This window comes from Motacilla alba, chromosome 4A (assembly GCF_015832195.1).
Source record: "Motacilla alba alba isolate MOTALB_02 chromosome 4A, Motacilla_alba_V1.0_pri, whole genome shotgun sequence".
Classification (NCBI taxonomy): Eukaryota; Metazoa; Chordata; class Aves; order Passeriformes; family Motacillidae; genus Motacilla; species Motacilla alba.
In genome coordinates, this window is record NC_052045.1 from 8,822,976 (window position 1) to 8,842,064 (window position 19,089).

Here is a 19,089-nt window from a genome sequence, read left to right on the forward strand (position 1 = left end):
CCTGCCGCGGGGAGGGCGCGCGGCGGGCGGGCGGCGCGGCCATGGCGGCCGGCGCGGCGCAGGGGCTCGGCGAGGGCGGCGGCGGCCGCGGGTTCCTGGGCCCGCGAGTGCCGGCCGAGGTGGAGGCCATGGCCAGGGGCGTGCAGGACGTGGGCAAGGAGACCTTCCGGCGGCTCCTCAAAGGTAGGGCCCGTGCGGGGCCCGCGGGGCGCCGCCCTGGCGCGGCAGGGCCGCTCTGCCCCGCGCGGGGACGCGGGGGGTTCCCGGGCAGAGCCCGTGGGCAGGAGGCGCGTTCCCCGCGGAAGCCGTGGATCCCCTCGGGAAGGCAAGGACAGCTGTTAAGAGAGCTTCCAAAGGAGACCTAAGAGTGTGGTGAAAGGCCATAGACGGGAAGCCATGCGGACTGAGGTCACCTGGTCTGTTCGGCCTGGAGGGGACTGGAGAGAGACCTCAAAGCCGGCTACAACCTCCTCTCGAGAGGCTGCGGAGACACGGACACTGATGCCCTTTCTGGTGACCAGTGACAGGACACGAGGGAACAGCATAATGCTGGGTCAGGGCACTTCAGGTTAGCTATGAGGAAAAGATTCTTTCCCTAGCAGGTGTTGGGCACTGGAACAGGCTCCCCAGGGAAGTGGTGAGAGGACCAGCCTGACAGACCTCAAGGGGTGTTGGGACAATTCTCTCAGGCACATGGTGGGATTCTTGGGGTATCCTGTGCAGGGCTGAGTTGGACTCCATGATCCTTCTGGGTCCATTACAACTCAGAACATTCTGTGATTGTGTGACAGCTGGAGGACTGCAGCTGCAAAACTGCAGCTTCCTGGAGCACTTCGCATTGCCTTTCCCAACAGGAAGCTAGAGCTGAGCTTGAAATAAAATGAGGGGCTTGATTCATTGTATTCTACAATTCTGTGAAATCTGTGATAATGAGGAACAGAGTTCTGCAGCTGTGGATGGCCCCCAAAGTCAGCTGAGTGCTGTTAAAGTCATTCCTCTCTCATCCCTGTGTCCCAGAGCCAGCAGCCCGGTCGCTGTCAGGTTGTGTGTGGCAGTCAGAGACCTTGTAGCCATCTACAGAACATGCAGGAGACAATACAGCAGCCCCAAGGTACAGGTGTCCTGTTGAGGCTGAGGCTGTAAGATTTGCAATGACTGATTTCATTTTTGTCTGTGAGGCTTCTCCCTGTAGTGGGAATTTTCTCAAGGCACCTTTGATCATCAAAATCAAGAGTTACACAGTTGAGTAAATTAGGGTATGTAAAACAATCGTGGAATAATGGAATAGTTGATTAGTGGAGCAAAAGCACAGCTTGCTGGAGGGTATCTTCTGCCCAGCGTGGTGTGACCCTGGCATGTTCTCTCAGCTAACATCTTGTCAGGGATTTCTTTTTTGATTTGAAGGACTCAAAACATCTGGTAGCTGGTTTGTCTCTAAAAGTGTTGCTGCACAGTAGCAGAAATGAGCAATGTTTTCAGGGGTTCCTTGTAATACTTGAAATAATAAAGCTGTGTATAGGCAGGGGCATTTGGGACAGAACTAAGTACACATGTTGAACTACATTTGCTGTCTACTGCAGGAACATAGAGACTGAAAAGCCTTTTCAGTGCCAGGAAGCTTGACTGGATGGGTTTAATTGTGGTGTAAGTTATCACCTGCTTTCAGGTGTGCAATAAATGCTTCCTACCATAGCAGGGGCAGGCAGTCCTTCAAAACCACCTGCCTGGAGTCAGGGCAGTGACCCCAGTGCAGGTCTCCCTGCAGCGGGTGGGCACAGCCTCCCTCCTCTTATGCAGAGCTGCACAAATCTCCCATCACTGTCTGCTCTTGCTGGCCTGTGACTCACAGTTTGCAGGGCTGCAGTTTTCCTCTGAAGGTTTTGTAATCTTTGAAGATGTGATGGATTTCAACACTGTTTATCTACATCGCTCTTGCACTGCGCCAGGTTTGTTTTTTGCGGCTGTTGCTGTTGCTCTATTGCTAAGCAAAGACTAATGTAAAATATGAGATGCCTGGTCAGTTCACGATGTAAAAACTGCATGTAACAGTATCTGAAGGTTATCCAGCCAGTGTTGTAGCAGGCTCTGCTACACTGTCTCAATGATTGATTTAATTTTTGTCTGCGAGGCTTCTCCCTGTGGTGAGAGTTTTCTGAATGCACCTTTGACCATCAAAGTCAAGAGCTACAAAGTTGAGTAAGTTAAGGATATTGCTGTGCTTTCTTATTCACAGTCACTGTTAATGCATTGGAAGGAAAGGACTGCAAGGAATCTGTCAGGCTGATTGCAGAAAGTGCTAACCTCTCAGAAGAGCAACTTGCTTTCCTCATTTCTGGCATGTACACCCTCCTCCGAGAAGCACTGAGACTCCCCTTATCAACTTTCAAACAAGAAGTAAGTTCTGGGAGTACTTGGAACTTTGATAAGGTAAAAGCTGCATCAAACACAAGTCACCATCTAAATCTCATTTGCCTGGGTGAGAAACTGCACATAAAAATGATTCTCCAAGTTAAGGTTGTTGGGAGAAACTGTTAAAAATCTGGAACTTATTACTTCACTTGTTGGGTAGATTTAGAGTGAGCTTTTTGAAAAAATATTTAAGCTTTAGGAAAAAGATTTCTGTATCTATTTCTGCTTCAGCATCTTGTTCACTGTGCATGTTTGCTTTCACTCATAAATTAAAACTGTCAAAGAAATCATAGCAAAATGTTATTTCACAGGCATCGACACTCTCTCTTACTCTAACTGGGTGTTCACACATACCACTCATTTTCGTCCATGCTTATAATTTCTCATATTTGTTTGCCTCCTTTGTTCACATTTCTTCCATAGAGGAAGGAAGGTATTAAGGCCAGAACAATATAGTGGAATTTGGAAGAAAGTGCAATTTCCACTTATGCTGTGGATGTTTGGTGTAAATATGCGCACACCCACCATGTTCCCAACCCCTATCCCTTCTTCATGGCTATTCTCTTAATTTCTCATGTTCCTTTACCTTACAATTTTCTTTTCTCATTTTTATGTGAGTGAGCCACTTCAGGGCTTCCAGTACCTCTTGTTTGAGGTACAACTTCATATTTACCCAGGCATACTGGGAAAGCTCCCTTATTGCAGGAAATGTAGTGGAAGTATGCTTTTAATATTCAGACCTTATCTTCTGCCATTTCCTTTTTCTTGTCATAGTTTAAACAAGTTACTGCAAAATGTATTTGAGAATAGGGGCATATAGTTACTCTAAAAGAAAAATGTTTCTGAAAAGAAGTGGCAGAGACATTGTTTTGAAAAATAAAGGCTTCCAAGGTATTTTGGTCTTTAAATCACAACTTGATTGAACCCTTCTGAAAAATTTTTCAAAATATTACCAGTCATTTCAAAACTACTGGCACTCAAGTCTGAAATTTTTGGTGAGAGATACCAAATAAGTAACCACTATTGTGTCAGTAGGTAAGAAATTATTTTTAAGGCTTTATCATGTAAAATTTCATCTTCCTTGTCTTTTTAGGTTTTTAAAGAAGACCTGAAGGAGCTCAGGTATGCCTGTTTACAGCAGTTCATTTAATGTTTGTTTTTTCATGGCTTTTATGTAACTGCTTCCCCAAATTAACTTTTTTTAAAGAAAAAGTTGGTATAAAAATTACCTGTAAATACCTCTTAATGCATCTGTTGCCAAACATTATGTAAAGCCAGAGGGAAAAAACAGGTGTTGTGTAAGACTTGATTTAGCATTGAGCATGAGCAGTTTTATTTCACCTGCTGGGGAGAATGGTCTGATTTATTCGGTAATGTAGGTTATGCAAATATGAGTGACCTTCTCTCTGCCATCCCCACCTTGCCCTGCAATATTTTTTTAAGTGTTTGGTAAGACAGTGGTAGCATTTCAGAAGCTAAGAACTGCCCTACTTCTTTCCTTCTTTGAAAGGTCAATGATATAACATTCATGAAACCCTACCACCATGTTCAGCTATGACTTCTCGTGCCCATTACCCAGGAAATCATGACCTTTGTTACAGCCTTTGACAAAATCTATATCAGTCTTCCATGAGTATATCTGAAGGGATCATATCCTCGAAGCTAGAGGTCAGATGCTAGTAATATTTATAGGTTTTCCCTTATTTCTATATTCAGTAGCAATGAGAGAATGACAGCAGTTGATGTTTTCTTCTGTAGTGAAACCTCTGCACCAAGGCTTAATTATTTTAAAACACTATTTTCACACATTTCTTTAACATTCTGATTGCTACCTAGGAAAAATAGATGTTTCTAATTCTGTCTTTTTTCATTCTTATCTGTCCATTAACCTGTACAGTGCCTTTCTCCTCACAAGCAGTTAAATCATAAGCACGATTTACTTTATGAGCAACTTCAGGCAAGCTAAAACTGCAGATGTAATTAGGGTGTAATCAATGAAAGGTGGCATTTAGGCCATAGTGAAAGGTGCCTTGCAAGTTGATACAGTTTTGTCTGTGGCTGAGTGCTAGAGTTTGGCCTGCCTTTTTTCTTGAGAGCTCAAATGCAAGCTGCTGCCTCTGCCACATCATGGGGTTCACACCCAGGTTAAAGTGGGTCAGTAAGAAACTGATGAATTGCTTTTGGCCCAGTGGGAGCTGGTGTCTTTTGAGGTGCACACAGAATGTGCCAAGTTTGGTTATGGAATAATGAGGAATACTAAAGCTCCATGCCAAATTCTCTGGGGCTGGGTGAATATTCCTCTCTGAGCAGTGGAGAAAGTTGGTATAGCAGTGTCAGAAGTCACTGTCTGGGCTGGCTGTGTCTAGAAATGCAGACTCTCATGTCCCTGTCCTTGTCATTTGATCACAGTTCAATGACTTACGCTTTTGTAGTTGTGTTTGGGAGTGTTTTCTCGCTTAATGGTTTATTCATACATTTTACTCAGACACTTTTCAGTCTTGATGATCTTCTTTATATCTTTTATATCTTGATACATCTTTTTATCTTACTGTTTTGGTTAATGTGGCTGATCTAGCAGCAATAGTTAGGTAACTGCATTTGTGCTGCTTGCAGACTGGAGTGTTTTATGTGCTGCTAGTTGCTGCTATGCTCCCATTATTCTCACAGTATTGGGACTCTTCCTAACTTCTGTCTCTGACAGTCTTAGTTCCTGTGAGTAGCTCTCTACACTTTGTGGCTAGACTTTTAGAAGACTAAATAGCTTATTCTACTCTCAAGCTGTGATAGTTCTGTGATTAGAAATTTAGTAGCACCTTCAGTTCCTCTGGGAAACATAATTTCCTACATTTCCCAGTGGGCTTGGGTTTGGAGATTAAATACTTGCTTGCTTTCAAAGCAGTTACTAATTACATTCAGACACTTAGCCTGCTGAAGTGGCCATCCTGTGATCAAGTGCACAAAGAACACGACAATGGTTGAACAGTGATGTCTTGGCATTATTGATCCAGTGTTTGGGCAGGTATTTTGCCTTTGAAGGCAGAAAAAAGGCCTATAGCCCTCTTTTTTGTTCTGTCTTATTTTAAAAGGTTTGAACTCTGTGCCACGTAACCTTATTTTCTTTACTTCTTGCATTCTGTTTTGTTTTTTTCAGTGACTCTGAAGCTTGAGCTAATTCTGCTCATAAAATATCCTGTAATTCTCAATTTTCTGGTGAGGTACCTGATCATGGCTTCTAGTTTTGATGAAGAGAGAAGCTGGAATACATGCCAAATTCTGATTAACTAGATCAATATTGCTAGTTTAAAAGAGTTGCAATTCCCTATTTCTTAGCCTGAGTGGCTGAGCCAGTGGGAATAAATTCACTCTAAATTGTGGGTGCTTTTTTTTTCCCTCCTCTCACAGATTATTTTATAACTTGATGACTCAGGTGAATAACATGGGATTGAGACATCTTCACACATTTCTTGTCCTTTGAGTCCCTTCCTCAGAATGTTCCAGTGACAAGTGATTGCCATCTGTAGTTCAGGCTGAACTGTGCCATGTTCTTGTGACATCTTATCTGTGTCATGTGTGACTGGCCTCATGAGCCAGGAACAGAATTTTCAGCAAGATCATTGACTGCACAGCAAAAATAATGCAAACTCAAAGGTAGTGTTAATGCTTCTGTTTTAGTAAAGCTCTTGAGTCAAGCAAGTGCTGTGGTAGGTAGCACCATAATCATATTTGAGCGCCCTGTCCCCTGTCTCCAGCTATTCCACTACCTAGTCAGGGTATCCGGTCAGTGTCAGGATGGGCTGAATTATACACTTGCATGAAAGTATAAGTAATGTTTGCAGAAATAGTCTGTTCTGAAAGTCAGACTCTTGCAGCCAAAAAACATTGTTCTAGTGCTTGCAAAAATGAATTTCTTTTTATCCAAGCACTATTTTAAAATGTAGTTTAACTCCACTTCTCCCTTTCTGAATTCGAGCTGTAGTAACTGCTGTTTCATCATCCCACTGTGTGAGTAGATGAGTTGTTTTTGCTCTGGTCATTAGACACTGTAAGCTCTTTAGGACATATAACTTCCTTGTTTGCTTTGATTTTTCTTTGATACACTGCTGTGTGTCTCAAGCCACTGGTGAGTAATGTCTCTGGGCACTGATTCATGGTGAGAGCTGGATTTAGCTGTGGCAGCAGCAGTAGTGACTTCTCCCACTTGTCTAACCTGCCTCTCTGTTGGAGGTTACTGTCCCTGTGGCAAAGGCAGTTAGTGGATAGTGTTTGCTCTGTGGTCTTTGCAATTCACAGCCTGATCTATTGAACTGAAAATCAACAGTAGCTTGTTTGTAAGGCAACAGCAGTGTCGGAGGAACGGTGAAGGAGAGCTGTACAATGGAGAGCTGTAGGGTAGATGGAGTGTGTTAGTCTCTTCAGCTAGTCCCCACGTATGCTCCTTTTGTAAGTAGTCTTGGCTACAAGGGCCTCTGAATTTTGAGGTGGCAATTCCTTCTGTCTTCATTACACTTGAGGTGAAAGTGAAATGAACTGTGTAAGTTTGGGATTTTTGAAAGCATGCATTGCTGGCCTGCCTTCTACACTTGTCAGAGCCATCAGTAAAATTTTTCTTGACTTTACTGAGAGAAGTTAAGCCAATACTGGGTTCTTTTGAAATACACTGTTGCCATACAAGGTAGGATGGGAAGATGTAGCACAGTTTTTAGGGTTCTTGATATATAAACATATGTTATCCTTTTGAGAGTCCTGACTGAATCAATACTGAAGTGCTTACATAAGAGCTGGCAATTTTAAGCAATGGAAGATGGAAAATGTTGACACATCTTTTGTGTTCTGTAATAGATTTAGGGTTTTTTCAGGTAAGGCTGTATAACTGGTTACAAAAAATCCCTAACTGTTTTGTCTTGCTCTTCTCTTTCAGAATACCAGAAGATTTCATTGTGGACTTTTCCAGTGTAGTCTTTGGTAACAGGTTAGTGTCTTCATTGTGCAGACAGCAGGGCTGCACAGAGTTCTGCTGACACAAATCCTTGGTGTATTGAAGGAACAGCAATATTTTCCAAATTAATGAGAACAAGACTTGTCCCATCAGTTTGATTCAGCACAGTATGATGTCCATCATGCATGGCAATACATGCATTAAGTCGCTTTCTTGCCAATTCTCAGTTTTTCTGTCTTCATCAGTTTTTATAATGTTCTATAGACTGTGAGGTCAATCAATACCTACAGATGAAAAATGCAGTGCAGAATTATTCATTTTTGCCATCATCATCATTGCAAGTAATAGCAAAAGAGGCAGGCTACATAAGCCCTCTACACGCTCTGGTTCATGGCAGCTTTCTCAGATAGTATTTCTCAAGTCTTAATGTACAGTTCAGTTGGGAATTCACACTGAGTGACTTGATGACAACACCTATGAGATATCAAGTGCTCTGCCTGCTGTAATTCACTTTTTAAGCAACATTCCTCAGTAACTCTAGAGTAAGTTCTAAATTGAGAGCTTTTTGAACAGCCTATGACTTTTGTCCCTTCTTGGGATTCCCTTTTTCTAGAAGTTTCTCTGTTCAACCATGTTTAGCCTATTCTACATCTAGAAATTCAAAATCTTGAACATTTTGAATATGCAAACTTCTACAGGCTGAGGAGTTGGACTCTGATGATCGTTGTGGGCCAGCTTTCCTTCTTGAAACTTGAGGTCACTCGGCACGTGACATCGCTAAGCCAATGCTGTTCCAGATTCTCTGCATGGAATCCCAATAATCACAGTTGTGGTTTTTCAGTTACCCTCAAGGGTCTGAGTGCTGCTACCAAAGCTAAAAATACTTTCCATTTCTTTGATTAAGATCTTGGCTTACAGATAAAGGTTCTTGGAGTAAAAATAAATTCAGTCATCTCATCTTTGCTTTGCTCTTCTGTTTGAATTATAGGTGTTAAGAATGCAAAATTCATGGTTGCAAAGTGGAAATACTGCTTGCAGTAGGGAAGGAAGATAAATTTAGATGTAATTTGAAGCATGCATGATTGTCTGTTTTCTACTGGGAAATCACGATGCTGGAAAATTTAGCTTTTTCTCATTTTGAAAGCTGTGATTATCCAGTGTAATCTTGCTCTATGTTTTGAGACCAGAGAAGAACACCTCAGGTTTGATTTTTAGACAGATCTGCTTCTACAATCTTAAATGTAACACTGAATCATACAAATTCTTATTGAGTTGTAAATATGTATGTTTGTGATGGTAAGAGGTGCATTAGCATGTGATCAAAAATTCAGTAATTCAGTATGAGCTAGATAACCCAGAAAAATTCATTTTTAATACTTTTCCTGGCATCTTATCTTATTTTTGGAGTTATTTTCACTAAATAACAGAACAGCTCTGAAGTATTTGGCATTTGTATTTGTGTCCCCACAGTTCCATCAAGCTGTGTAGACTGAAAGAAAAACTTGCCACATTAAATAACTACATGAAATTAAAACTGTCTTTTAAGGGAAAGGATAACACTAACTTCACCTTCTCTGAATGTTTATAATAAATGCACTGGTTTGTGGGGTTTTTTTCTAATGGTGTAGCTTTAGTTTATACCAGGAGGGTGCATTCTGTGTGCTATTTGTCAGCATTTCACACGTACAAGTTTGTTCAGCCTTCTAACTCAGTGGCCTGCTAGGCATGTCTTGTTATGTGCATAGGGAACCATCCAGAACTTGTCTTTAGTTTTGATACTGCTAGATCAGCTGCTGCTCCAAGTTCTCTAATCTTTCATTTTCAAGTTGCATCCTTTAGCAGGTGATGTTCTTGTTAACAGGTGTATCATCCTTTCCATCATAGCTTGTGTGGTCTCTAGGATGGTCTCTACCTGATCCATGGTCTCCTGCTTGTTCTGACTTCTGCCTTCTGCACAATGTGCTGACTGTATATTGCAGCTGCTGGCACAGAGTGTATACAAAATGTAATTATAGGCTATAGGTTTTGGATGTAAGATTCATTGAGTCTTTTCTGCTCCATTTTGCTATTCATCTCAGAAATCAATGGCTTGATTAGCAGCCTGTGTAATTTCTGTATGCATGTTGGCCATTATGCACATTCTGTCATCTTTACAGAATTCTTGCAGTTCCCATTGTGGTCTTTTCCAAGCTGGGAAGGTCCTGACAGAAGCTTAAACTAAGCTACAGAAGCTGTGACTCTTCCTAGGAGAATGGTACAGAAGTGCAGTCCTGGCCAGAAATAAAGCTTTGTGTTTGACCACAGAAATGCCATCTCTCAACAGCATTCAAAGGTTTCCCTCTGTTTTGGAGGTCACCATTTCTGATCTTTCCCACCACTGCTAAGTAGAGTATCTTTCTGTTTTTAAAACTCCTTTCTTCCCCCAGGGTGCTGGTGCTGCACTGAATGGACTGACTTCCATTGATGGGAGTTAACATGTCTTAAGGAAATGGTAGCAGTGTGGCTATTTTTAGGGAGTCTCCAACTTAAGCAGTACTCTGGCAGCAGTTCTCCACTGAGGGAAAGGCCTGTTCTTACTGTTTAATCCTGCTAATGACTGCTCTAGACTCCAGCTCCTCATGCCTGCACCCAGCTGTGGTGACCTACTTGCTGTCCAGGAGATGACAATGAGTAAGAACCAGCTGATCTACTTTTTTTGCTCATTTCTTTACCATGCTATTAGGAATGTGTCTCACTTCTGACACCACCCAACCTCCCCTCACCAAAGAGATAAATTCTTTCTTATATCACCCTTGCAAAATGCAGGACTCTGGGAGGATCTCAGCCTGTGAGTCCTGTGTACCTTATCAGATCATTAATCTTTCTGGGCAGTTTCTAAAGGCCCAGCAAAATTGCACACAAGAATCTCACTAGTGATGTGAGACTGCCCTTCCTACAGTGCTTGATTTGTTCAGAGAGGATTCCTTTCTGATGCAAAGTCTGTAATTAGATTATGTCTAGCACCATGGATAAAGGATGTAATGTTTCTTATCCTGCCCTTAGTGGAAGTACTGGAGTAGCCTTGAAATGCAGCGTAAATAAATTCCAGGGAATGGGATGCTTAGAGAGAAAAAAAAAGTAACACAAAGCTCAGAAGTCCACCTCCTGAATGGACCAGCACAGTCACCTCATTCTGAAATTATTTCTGCATGTATATCTAAGAGTGAATAGTTATTATGTATTTGTATCAGATTTGCCATTTAGTTATCCAGAACTTAGCGTGTTGTTAAAATTTTGAAAGTTGTCAACCATCTGAAGTTTAATTGCTGTTAACTTACTTCCACATAGAAATAAACTAGGGCTTGATCAGCCTGATTCTTCCTGCAATTTGAGTAACAAATTAAATGCTTGGCTTCTTACACCTTAGACTAGGTAAAAATCTTGAAGGCTGAGCTGGGGTTGGCAGTGAACATTATGTAAGGAATGTAAAGTTTGTAAATTATGTTGGATCAACAAGAACCACTGTGGGGTTTTTTAAGTATGCTTCAAAATACACTCAATACACTAATATTAAATTTTAAAACATTGCTGCTTGCCAATACTAGATGGTTTTTACTGAAGAAGAACAGTGACCTTATGCAACTGTTTTGCCAAAGTCATCTGTCTTGTCTCTGCTTGCTTGTTCCTGTTGGATTTGCATGAAGATAAGGATGTGTTTGCAGGTCCCTTTCTATGCCTCACAGTTGCATATAATTGAAATAATAGGTATGCCAGCCACCACAATGAGTCGTACTAAACTTTATAGTGGCATCAGTTTACTAGAATTATACAGTCACTTGGTCTCTTTTTTCAACATGGACCATAGTTGAGCATAGAAAAAGGGAATAATCTGAGCACAACTGTCTTAAATCCACAAAAACTGTGCTTAGTCCCACCTCTTTAAGTGAGGACAGATGTAGGAGAGAAACAAATTCCAGACAGGTTTGTACTGAGGAATTCTGTTTTCTTTTTAAATTGTTTCTTCTTTTATGGATTTACATTGCAGTCTCTTATTTCTGATTCACTCTTCAGGCGTCCCCCTTCCGAAGGCACAGCTCTGATGCACAGAAGTCGGCTGCCAAGTATCCAGGACTTCAAGTGGAGAGTGGATGTAGCTATATCCACAAGGTATAAAAGAGAATCATGCACATCCCTGGAATTACCAAAGATTAAACTGATTTCTTGTGCTGCTTAAACATTTTAATGGGGTCAAAATGTGCCTTGCTATTAGGGATTGGCAGGTAGCCTTAAACAGTAAGATGTGGGTGGAATTTTCTGAACAGTGTAGAAGTCAGTGTATATAGACTTTACTGCTGGTAACATTTCACTCAAAGTTTGAGTCTCTTATTTTAAAACTTAACAGAGCTGATACAAATCCACAGGTCCTGGTGATGATGGCATGAATTAATCAGATTGAGCCTCAAGCAGCTAGGCAAGTTCTTAGTTTTATTGGAACAGGGGAGGGTATTCATCTATTCAACTTCTCAAGCAGACTGTCATTTTTTGCATGTGTTAAATTAATTTCCATCTCTTGTACTCTGCTTCTACAAAGAGAAGTTTCTGGACAGCACTTTTACACTGCCATAGTTATGTAACTGGTCATTGAACTACCTCCTAGTTTCTTTCACAGCAGGAGTAAAAGCCTTTGAGATCATCCTGCCTGTGCCTGCAGTGACCAGCTTCTTACCATCTGCCACAACAGAGGCATGTGGGGGATGGATCTTTGGCTAGACCCAGAAGAAACCTGTTGTCTGTGCTGTTTGATCTCTGTCTCATCCTAACCAGGAGAGACCAAGCTGAAAAAAATTAGATGATCCACTCTTTGTTAGTAGTGTAATTTGTTAGCATGAGTGACTTCATGTTGCATGTCTGAATACCTGCATCCGGCAGAGAGTGCTCTCTTTGCTGCCAGGAGGCCCATGGCTGATCAGGGATTGTCTTCCTGAAATCAAGAAAAAAGGCTCCTAAGAGAAATTTGGAATGGCCACAAGCTACTAGTTCAGGTGACTTTCTGATGAGCAGTGCTATAAGCACCACACAGGTATCACTCTGTAGAAAAAGAATCTATACTGATACGAGAGCAAAATGTCCAAGTAAACATCCTCAGGCACAGGCTTGCAAGCTGAAAGCAAATCCTATGATTTGTTTTCCAAACAACACAGGAGCAATACATTACTGGTTTTTGTTTTCCTTCCTTTTAATTTTGTTTTCAGTTAATCTTCCCCCTGGGATTTCTTGTTTATCATCCAGCAACAGCCTCTGCAGGGAGGTATGGCAGCTTTGGGCTGTAGTGCCTGTCTGTACCTGAGCAGGCTTTGGCAATGTCAGTTGATGGAAGCTGCACAAGAATGACTCACTTCCTTTCTTTGGGTCATCAAATAAAATAACACACAAATTTAGGATGAAGCCTGGAAGAGGTTGATTCCCCAAATGAGGTGGCAGTTGAACGCATGAAGGGATGGAAATGATTAATGCAGCATGGTAAACTGCACAGGAAAACTGTGCATTATTATTAGCAGTAGTTGGTCAGCTCTTATCCCTATCATAGTTCCACTAAACCAATTTTGTGAAAATAAAAATGCTCCTAAACTTGCAGTTACTAAACTATTAACGAAATGTTAAGTCTCAATACTGAGGTAAATTGGACAGAACTGTTGTGTTCGTGAGTTTCCAGCCAGACTCTGTGACTGAAATTACTCATGTTCCGTGTAAAGCCTACAAGAACATCTAAAATTGTTAATGTGCAATGCTGTACTCATCACACTGCTGATCTGTACTGCTGCAATCCTAATGATGTAAATAATTTCAGCTCACTGGCCCGTGCACTCCAGCCATCCATTCTGATGATGATGAAGCTTTCAGATGGGACAGCTCATCGCTTTGAAGTAAGTCTGATTGCCATAATAAATAGTAAGGAAACCACTTCTAGTTTTATTTAGAAAGTTGAATTATTACTTAAAATACTAAAGCTTTTGTAAATGGTGTGTTACCATTGGTTGGTTTGCTTTGCAATCCTTCGTGTCCAGTGTAGCCACACAAAATATTTAATGAAATACCTATCAAAATCATTTCATACCTTGTTCCTACACATGTTCTGCTGAACTGCAATTTATTAGAAGAATATTAATTACTGGAAAGCACTATTTGATTTGGTTAAAACACTATTTGGTTTGATTAAAAGTTCTGGGGTTGTTATGAACTGTAACCTTCAGACCTGATGGTGGCTCTTGAGGGCAGGAAAATTACTGGGGTAGTTTATATAATGCATGATATACTTCTAAACCTTCTGCATTTGGCAGAGAATGGTAACATTGTTTTCTGTGGCAGAGGTAGTTTTATTCTTTTTCTTCAGAACTGTTCTGGCTGCTAGAAAGTAAAAAAAACCTCTTTGCTTGTTACAGGATTAGTCAGTGGCAGTATTTATGACACTGTACCTAAAGGCTTGCCAGAAGATGGCATAAACTCTTCCATAATTTTAACCTTTGAAAAGGAATGCTATTTGTTCTATAAATAGCATGGTGGTGCGTACAGGAATTTAATGCAGAGCAGGCATTGTTACATTTGAACTCTGTACAGATTTTGGCTTCAGTTCTCTTATTAGTAGTAGTCTGGAAGAAGCACCAAAGCCCTGTGGGTTGAAAGAGGTGGACTGATTTCACTGTTAAATTGTTTTGCAAGAAAGCATCTGTTGAGAAGGGCATAAATTCTGTGCTACACTGCAAACTGTTGAGGGTGTCACTTCACAGGGGATCAAATTTACCCCTCTGGACAGTCCAGCTCAGAGCATCCCATACACTGTATTTGAGGACTTCCATGGAACTTAAATGATGCCATGGACTTCAGGTTAACCCTTTACAAAAGGGTAAGTTTCACTTGTGAGGATAAAATCTAGTTTATTCCCACTTTATTTCCTGGCATATCATGTCCACTGTTGGTACTGGTGCCATAGTTTCTGACTGTTTTGGTTTGATTTTAGGGTTTGTTTTTTGTGGGTTTTTTCCTCAGTGTGAGTCTGTGGAAGACCTTTAGTTATTCTGCAGTGGAGATGTGTTTGTCCAGCACATGCAGGAGTGCAGATATCTGATAACAAACAGTGTGCTTCTCTAAGAATCAGCTCTTTGCTGTTGCTGCTCCTTGGATCTGAATACCTAGGGTGTGACTTCAGACAGGATTTCTAGATCTGATGAGAGGTCTTCCCACAGTTAGGTCTTTGGGATAAACTTGTGTTTTGGTTTGAGGTACCATATGCAAGTAAACATAGTCCTCAGATCTTCAGTTTTCCTTTCTTTGAACACATTCAGAATGTCCTGCTAACTAACAGGCTTGTGTAAGACGGCAAGTGCAGAGAATAATTGCTGTGAACAGTTTTAAAATGTGTATAGCACAGGGGGAAGTTACACTCTTTGATCTCCATTTGGTATTTTAGTCACAGTGTGGCTTCTGGCTGAAGTTGTTTTTTTTTAAAGCAGTGGCAATTGCAGCATTTTGAGTCTTGTTGTATATATGTCAAAAGTGAAAAGGATGTGATGCTTTTTGATGCATTTCCGATGTATGTGGAAAATGCAAATCAGGTGTTGGATTCCTCTCATATAATTGGTATCTGTGCTAGAGTGGGCAGAAGGATGACAAGGGTCTCTGCCAAAAGAACTGCTGTCTTCAGTGCAAAGGAGTAAATTAGGCAGTGCTGTGCAGACTGTGTGGGACCAGCCAGACTGCACTGGGCACTCGTGTGAGCATGTGTTTGTGCACTGCACTAGTGTCACCAGGCTGTGTCACCAGGCTGTGCCTGCACTCGGCTGGGGGTCTCTGTCTCATAGATAAGATTTCCATCCACTGGGCTTCTCAGGCTTGAAATGGTGAAGGAGAGCCCATGAGTCTCCGGCACAGTTGAAAATGCTTTGTGTGTTTAACCCCGAATCTTTTCCTTCCACATGTAGTGGAAGTGCCATTTGCTCTTGAGGTTGCTGCCAAGTGTCTTGCCTCGAGTCTCAATTCCTTTGTCTTGCAAGTTTGGACAAGCAGAATATCTTGAACTTGTTGCTTGAGAATTCTGTAGTCTCCACAACCTTCTAGATGTCTTTCTTTCCAGTCCATGACTTTATATCATCCCAAAGCACCTCTCAGTTTACATCCTTGAGTATTTCCTTTCTCTCATCAGGCAGTACAGAAAATGTACAATCTAGGTGTTATTTCTGGTTTTTTCCCACTCTCCTTTTCCATGTGGATTTAGTTGAATTACCTGAGTTTTATTAACCTTAAATCCTTTGTCTTAAGCCTGCAGAAATTAAGTATTTTAGGAGAGATTGGCCTTTCACTGCAGAATGTTCCATATCCATAGGCATGCCCTAGTCAAGTTCCTGAGATGTCTTGTGTTTTCTAACCTGACAATTCTGTTTCAGGTGCCAGTTGCAAAGTTTCAAGAACTGAGATACAATGTTGCCCTTATACTGAAGGAAATGAATGATTTGGAGAAGAGGAGCATACTGAAGATCCAAGACTGAGCACTGTTCAATTTAGGAGTTTATGGAAGAGATCTGAAACCGTCAGCATGTTTGGTGAATGCAAAACAGGGGACCATCACCACTTTGCCTCTATGAACTTCAATATGGCATTTATGATGTCTGCTGTAAATATTTTTTTTTTCAATTCAGGTGTTTAAAGCACAAGCTCTTTTTGTAAGACTTAGGAAAAAGAAAACATTTATCTATGAAAAAGTATAATGCTCTTTGTGAACATTTTTGCATGATTCATCAAAACATTTTTTAAATAACTGTCTTAATAGATGTTAGAGTCATTTATTTCTGATTATGATTCATAATTGTAATTTTTTTTGAAAGTGTCCTACTGGAAGCTCTATCAATGTGTATGTATCTTAAGAAAGCTCTGCAATATTTCAAATAAATAAAATAACAAACCCACTCCTGCCTTCTAGTATGACAAATGTGATCTTGAGTTTTGCATAGAACTGTTGCCTCTTTTCTTACTAAGTGACTATGGTTTAGCTATGGAGAGTTAAAGGCTAATTTGGAAGAAAATTGGAAGACTGTGGATCAAGAAAGAAGTATCATCTGGGCTTCCAGGACTAATTCCATGGAATTACAGCAGTGGAAAGGTGAAATCTATTTCTTTATCTGATTGATCAGAATTGGCTAAACAGCTGTAATCTCCTAGTTTTGTAATGGGAAATGCCTGCCTCTTGTTTCATGTGTTGCCTGTGTGTTTGATTCCATGAAATCAGCTGACATGACTACACAGAAACCTCTGGCCCTGCAGTGGTGGTGAGCAGCAAGAGGCAGAGATCTTGTAACCCACTCCAGCTCATCATCGTGCAAGCCAGACCCCAGGATGGAGGGGCTGCCTACAGCTGGGATGGAAGTCACAGGCTGGAGGCTATCCAAGCCCCCAGGCTGAGAAAGCAGTTAAGCACTGGCTGAAGTTTCCTGAGCTGCTCAGGCTGTTGGACTGGATGGTCACTGTAGGTCCCTCCCTTTGTACTGGAATAGTCTGTTCTGACTTACTCCTTTGGTCTGTGAATTTACCTTGGAAGGACTCCCTTAATGTGAAACGTGGTTCAAGTCTCATTTAAATACTATGGGACCACATGTATGTCCCTAAGAGCTTTGCCAAAAATCTGGCAAATTCCTCACTCCTTGCCTGAATGAATTTACCCCAGCAGCAAAGACAGGGTGGCTGTGAGCAATTGCCCAAAGACAGCAGGCTGTGGCTCTGGAACTCAGTTTGTCAGAAGTCAGAGGTAATTTAGACAGCTCATGCCACTGCTGCTGTTAAGCATTGGCTTATTCCAGCTAATTGCAGGGTTTCTACCACAGAAATACCACCCATATTTGTCTCTTTCATGTTCTATGGTTGTAGAACTTGCCTTTATCTTCCTCACTCCCTGCAGAAAATTACTGAAATTAAAATTGTGGGTTAAGGAGGCCTTTTACACTCCCACAGATGTTTGTGTAGGAAAGGATGACTTGGCTTTTGGATTTAAAAAAAATCACAACAAGCATAGTAAGATTTATTTGTCATACTTCTAAAGAGGAGACTTCTTTGACAGCAGTCCATACCCATCTCAAGATCGCTGAATAGCTGTGCTCCAGAAAGCTTTTAAAACCTGTGCAAGAATGTGTCCTGTAGTTTCAAATAAACCATCAGCCAGGATTTCAAATTGTTCAGAAGCTTCCAGTTCCATTTGCTTTGTAGTGGACTCATCAATAACTTCCAGCTTTGATCCATACTGCATCTTAGTCTTTTAGCTTCCAAGTGGACTGTAGACTGCATTAATTCCTCTATGAAGCTTTTTCATCTTGTATCTTACCACAGGCTGTGAAACAAAACATACATCCTTGTGTTCCTGCTTAGATTTGCATTGTTTCAAACTGAAAATGTATCCCAGCTGAGCCTAAGGGAAGTCTTTTCAGACAAAGGGAATTCTGCGACATGGAGGTAAAATGACCTATTGCTCAAGGCATTTGCAAAGTCATTTCTTACTGGTCAGAGCAGAGGAATCCATTAATACCTTCTAGACAGAATATATTCATTTGGTGGTTCTGTAACAACAATTGCTCATGTTCTCCAGAAGTGGAAAGGCTTGACCAGATTTGTCATTGTCTCTGGACCACTTAGTCTTGAATTTGTCTTGCTACATATTAAGCAGCAGTTTACTGTAATAGGAGGGGTACCCATGTATGCTGATGGGTGCTTGAAAACTTGCGGTGTTCACTCTTCTGTACTTAAGAATTAATTTGGCCTTTCCTCCTGAGAGATTAGTAAAGCAGAAGTTGTCACCAAAATGGCTAGTGGGAGTGCATAGCAGATAGTCCCTCAGTTTTGCTAAAATGAGAGGCTTCAAAATATTGCTAGATTTTTCAGAATTCATAATGAATTACTTGTTAAATATTTGTTCAATGCTGAAATATCTTCTTTCTTCACAACTGAAATACCCTGGAATTTGAATTTCACTAAATTTCTGGCTGTAGCCCTTTCATTCCAATGCAGAACAAAAGTTACCTTCTAAGAATCTGTGCATGTCAGAAATTATTTTATCCAAGTCACTCTAGGTTGGTTATGCTTCAAGGGCACATTGTGAATCCCCCTTTCAGTATCACACAGTGAGGGATACAGCCTGAGTGGGATGCTTGCTTTGTCGGTCCTGAGGTCTTGTCAAGCTGATCACCAGTCAGTCATCAATTAGGCAGGCAGGGGTTTGTGTGGGAAGGATGCTGGGTTTTTTCTTATTCCACAGTTCATGGACCAGTAGGTAACAAGAACCTTTTACAGGCTCTGTTGGTATCTTTCCTTGAGAAACAACATCCCATGAAAGCATTGCTCTCTCTGTTGGTGCCTTGCATTTATTTAAACTGGATCATATATTTGTGTCTTAATTGTAATGACTTTCTAACCATGGCATATGAACACAAACTTCTCTATTAAGCCTTTTCTTTAATTTCCTTTATAGAGGACAAAACGTTATGCCTTTTCTTTCAATATTAATTAATTTTAAACAGATTTGAAGTAAAACTTGGACTCGATAGCTTCTCAATGTAAATCATGTGTGTATGATAGCGAGGATGTCCAGTACATGAAGGAGTAGTCACAATAGGCAGAATGCAAAATAAGAGGTAAAGATAGTTGCCAAAAGTCATTCAGAGGTTCAGTGGCAAAATAACACAGAAGAACACACATCTTCCCCTCTTATTCCTTATGCATATGTTAGTGCA

General features: G+C 41.1%; 1 protein-coding gene across 1 annotated transcript; it reads left to right on the forward strand.

The window, feature by feature from the left end:
* The first annotated feature begins 13 nt into the window (after positions 1-13).
* On the forward strand, positions 14-16,281 carry COMMD5 (COMM domain containing 5). Its single transcript, XM_038164857.1, has 7 exons — positions 14-183; positions 2,234-2,394; positions 3,503-3,531; positions 7,328-7,378; positions 11,396-11,491; positions 13,173-13,248; positions 15,763-16,281. The coding sequence occupies exons 1-7, from the start codon at positions 42-44 to the stop codon at positions 15,862-15,864; spliced, it is 657 nt and encodes a 218-aa protein (XP_038020785.1). The 5' UTR covers positions 14-41; the 3' UTR covers positions 15,865-16,281.
* Positions 16,282-19,089: the final 2,808 nt, after the last annotated feature.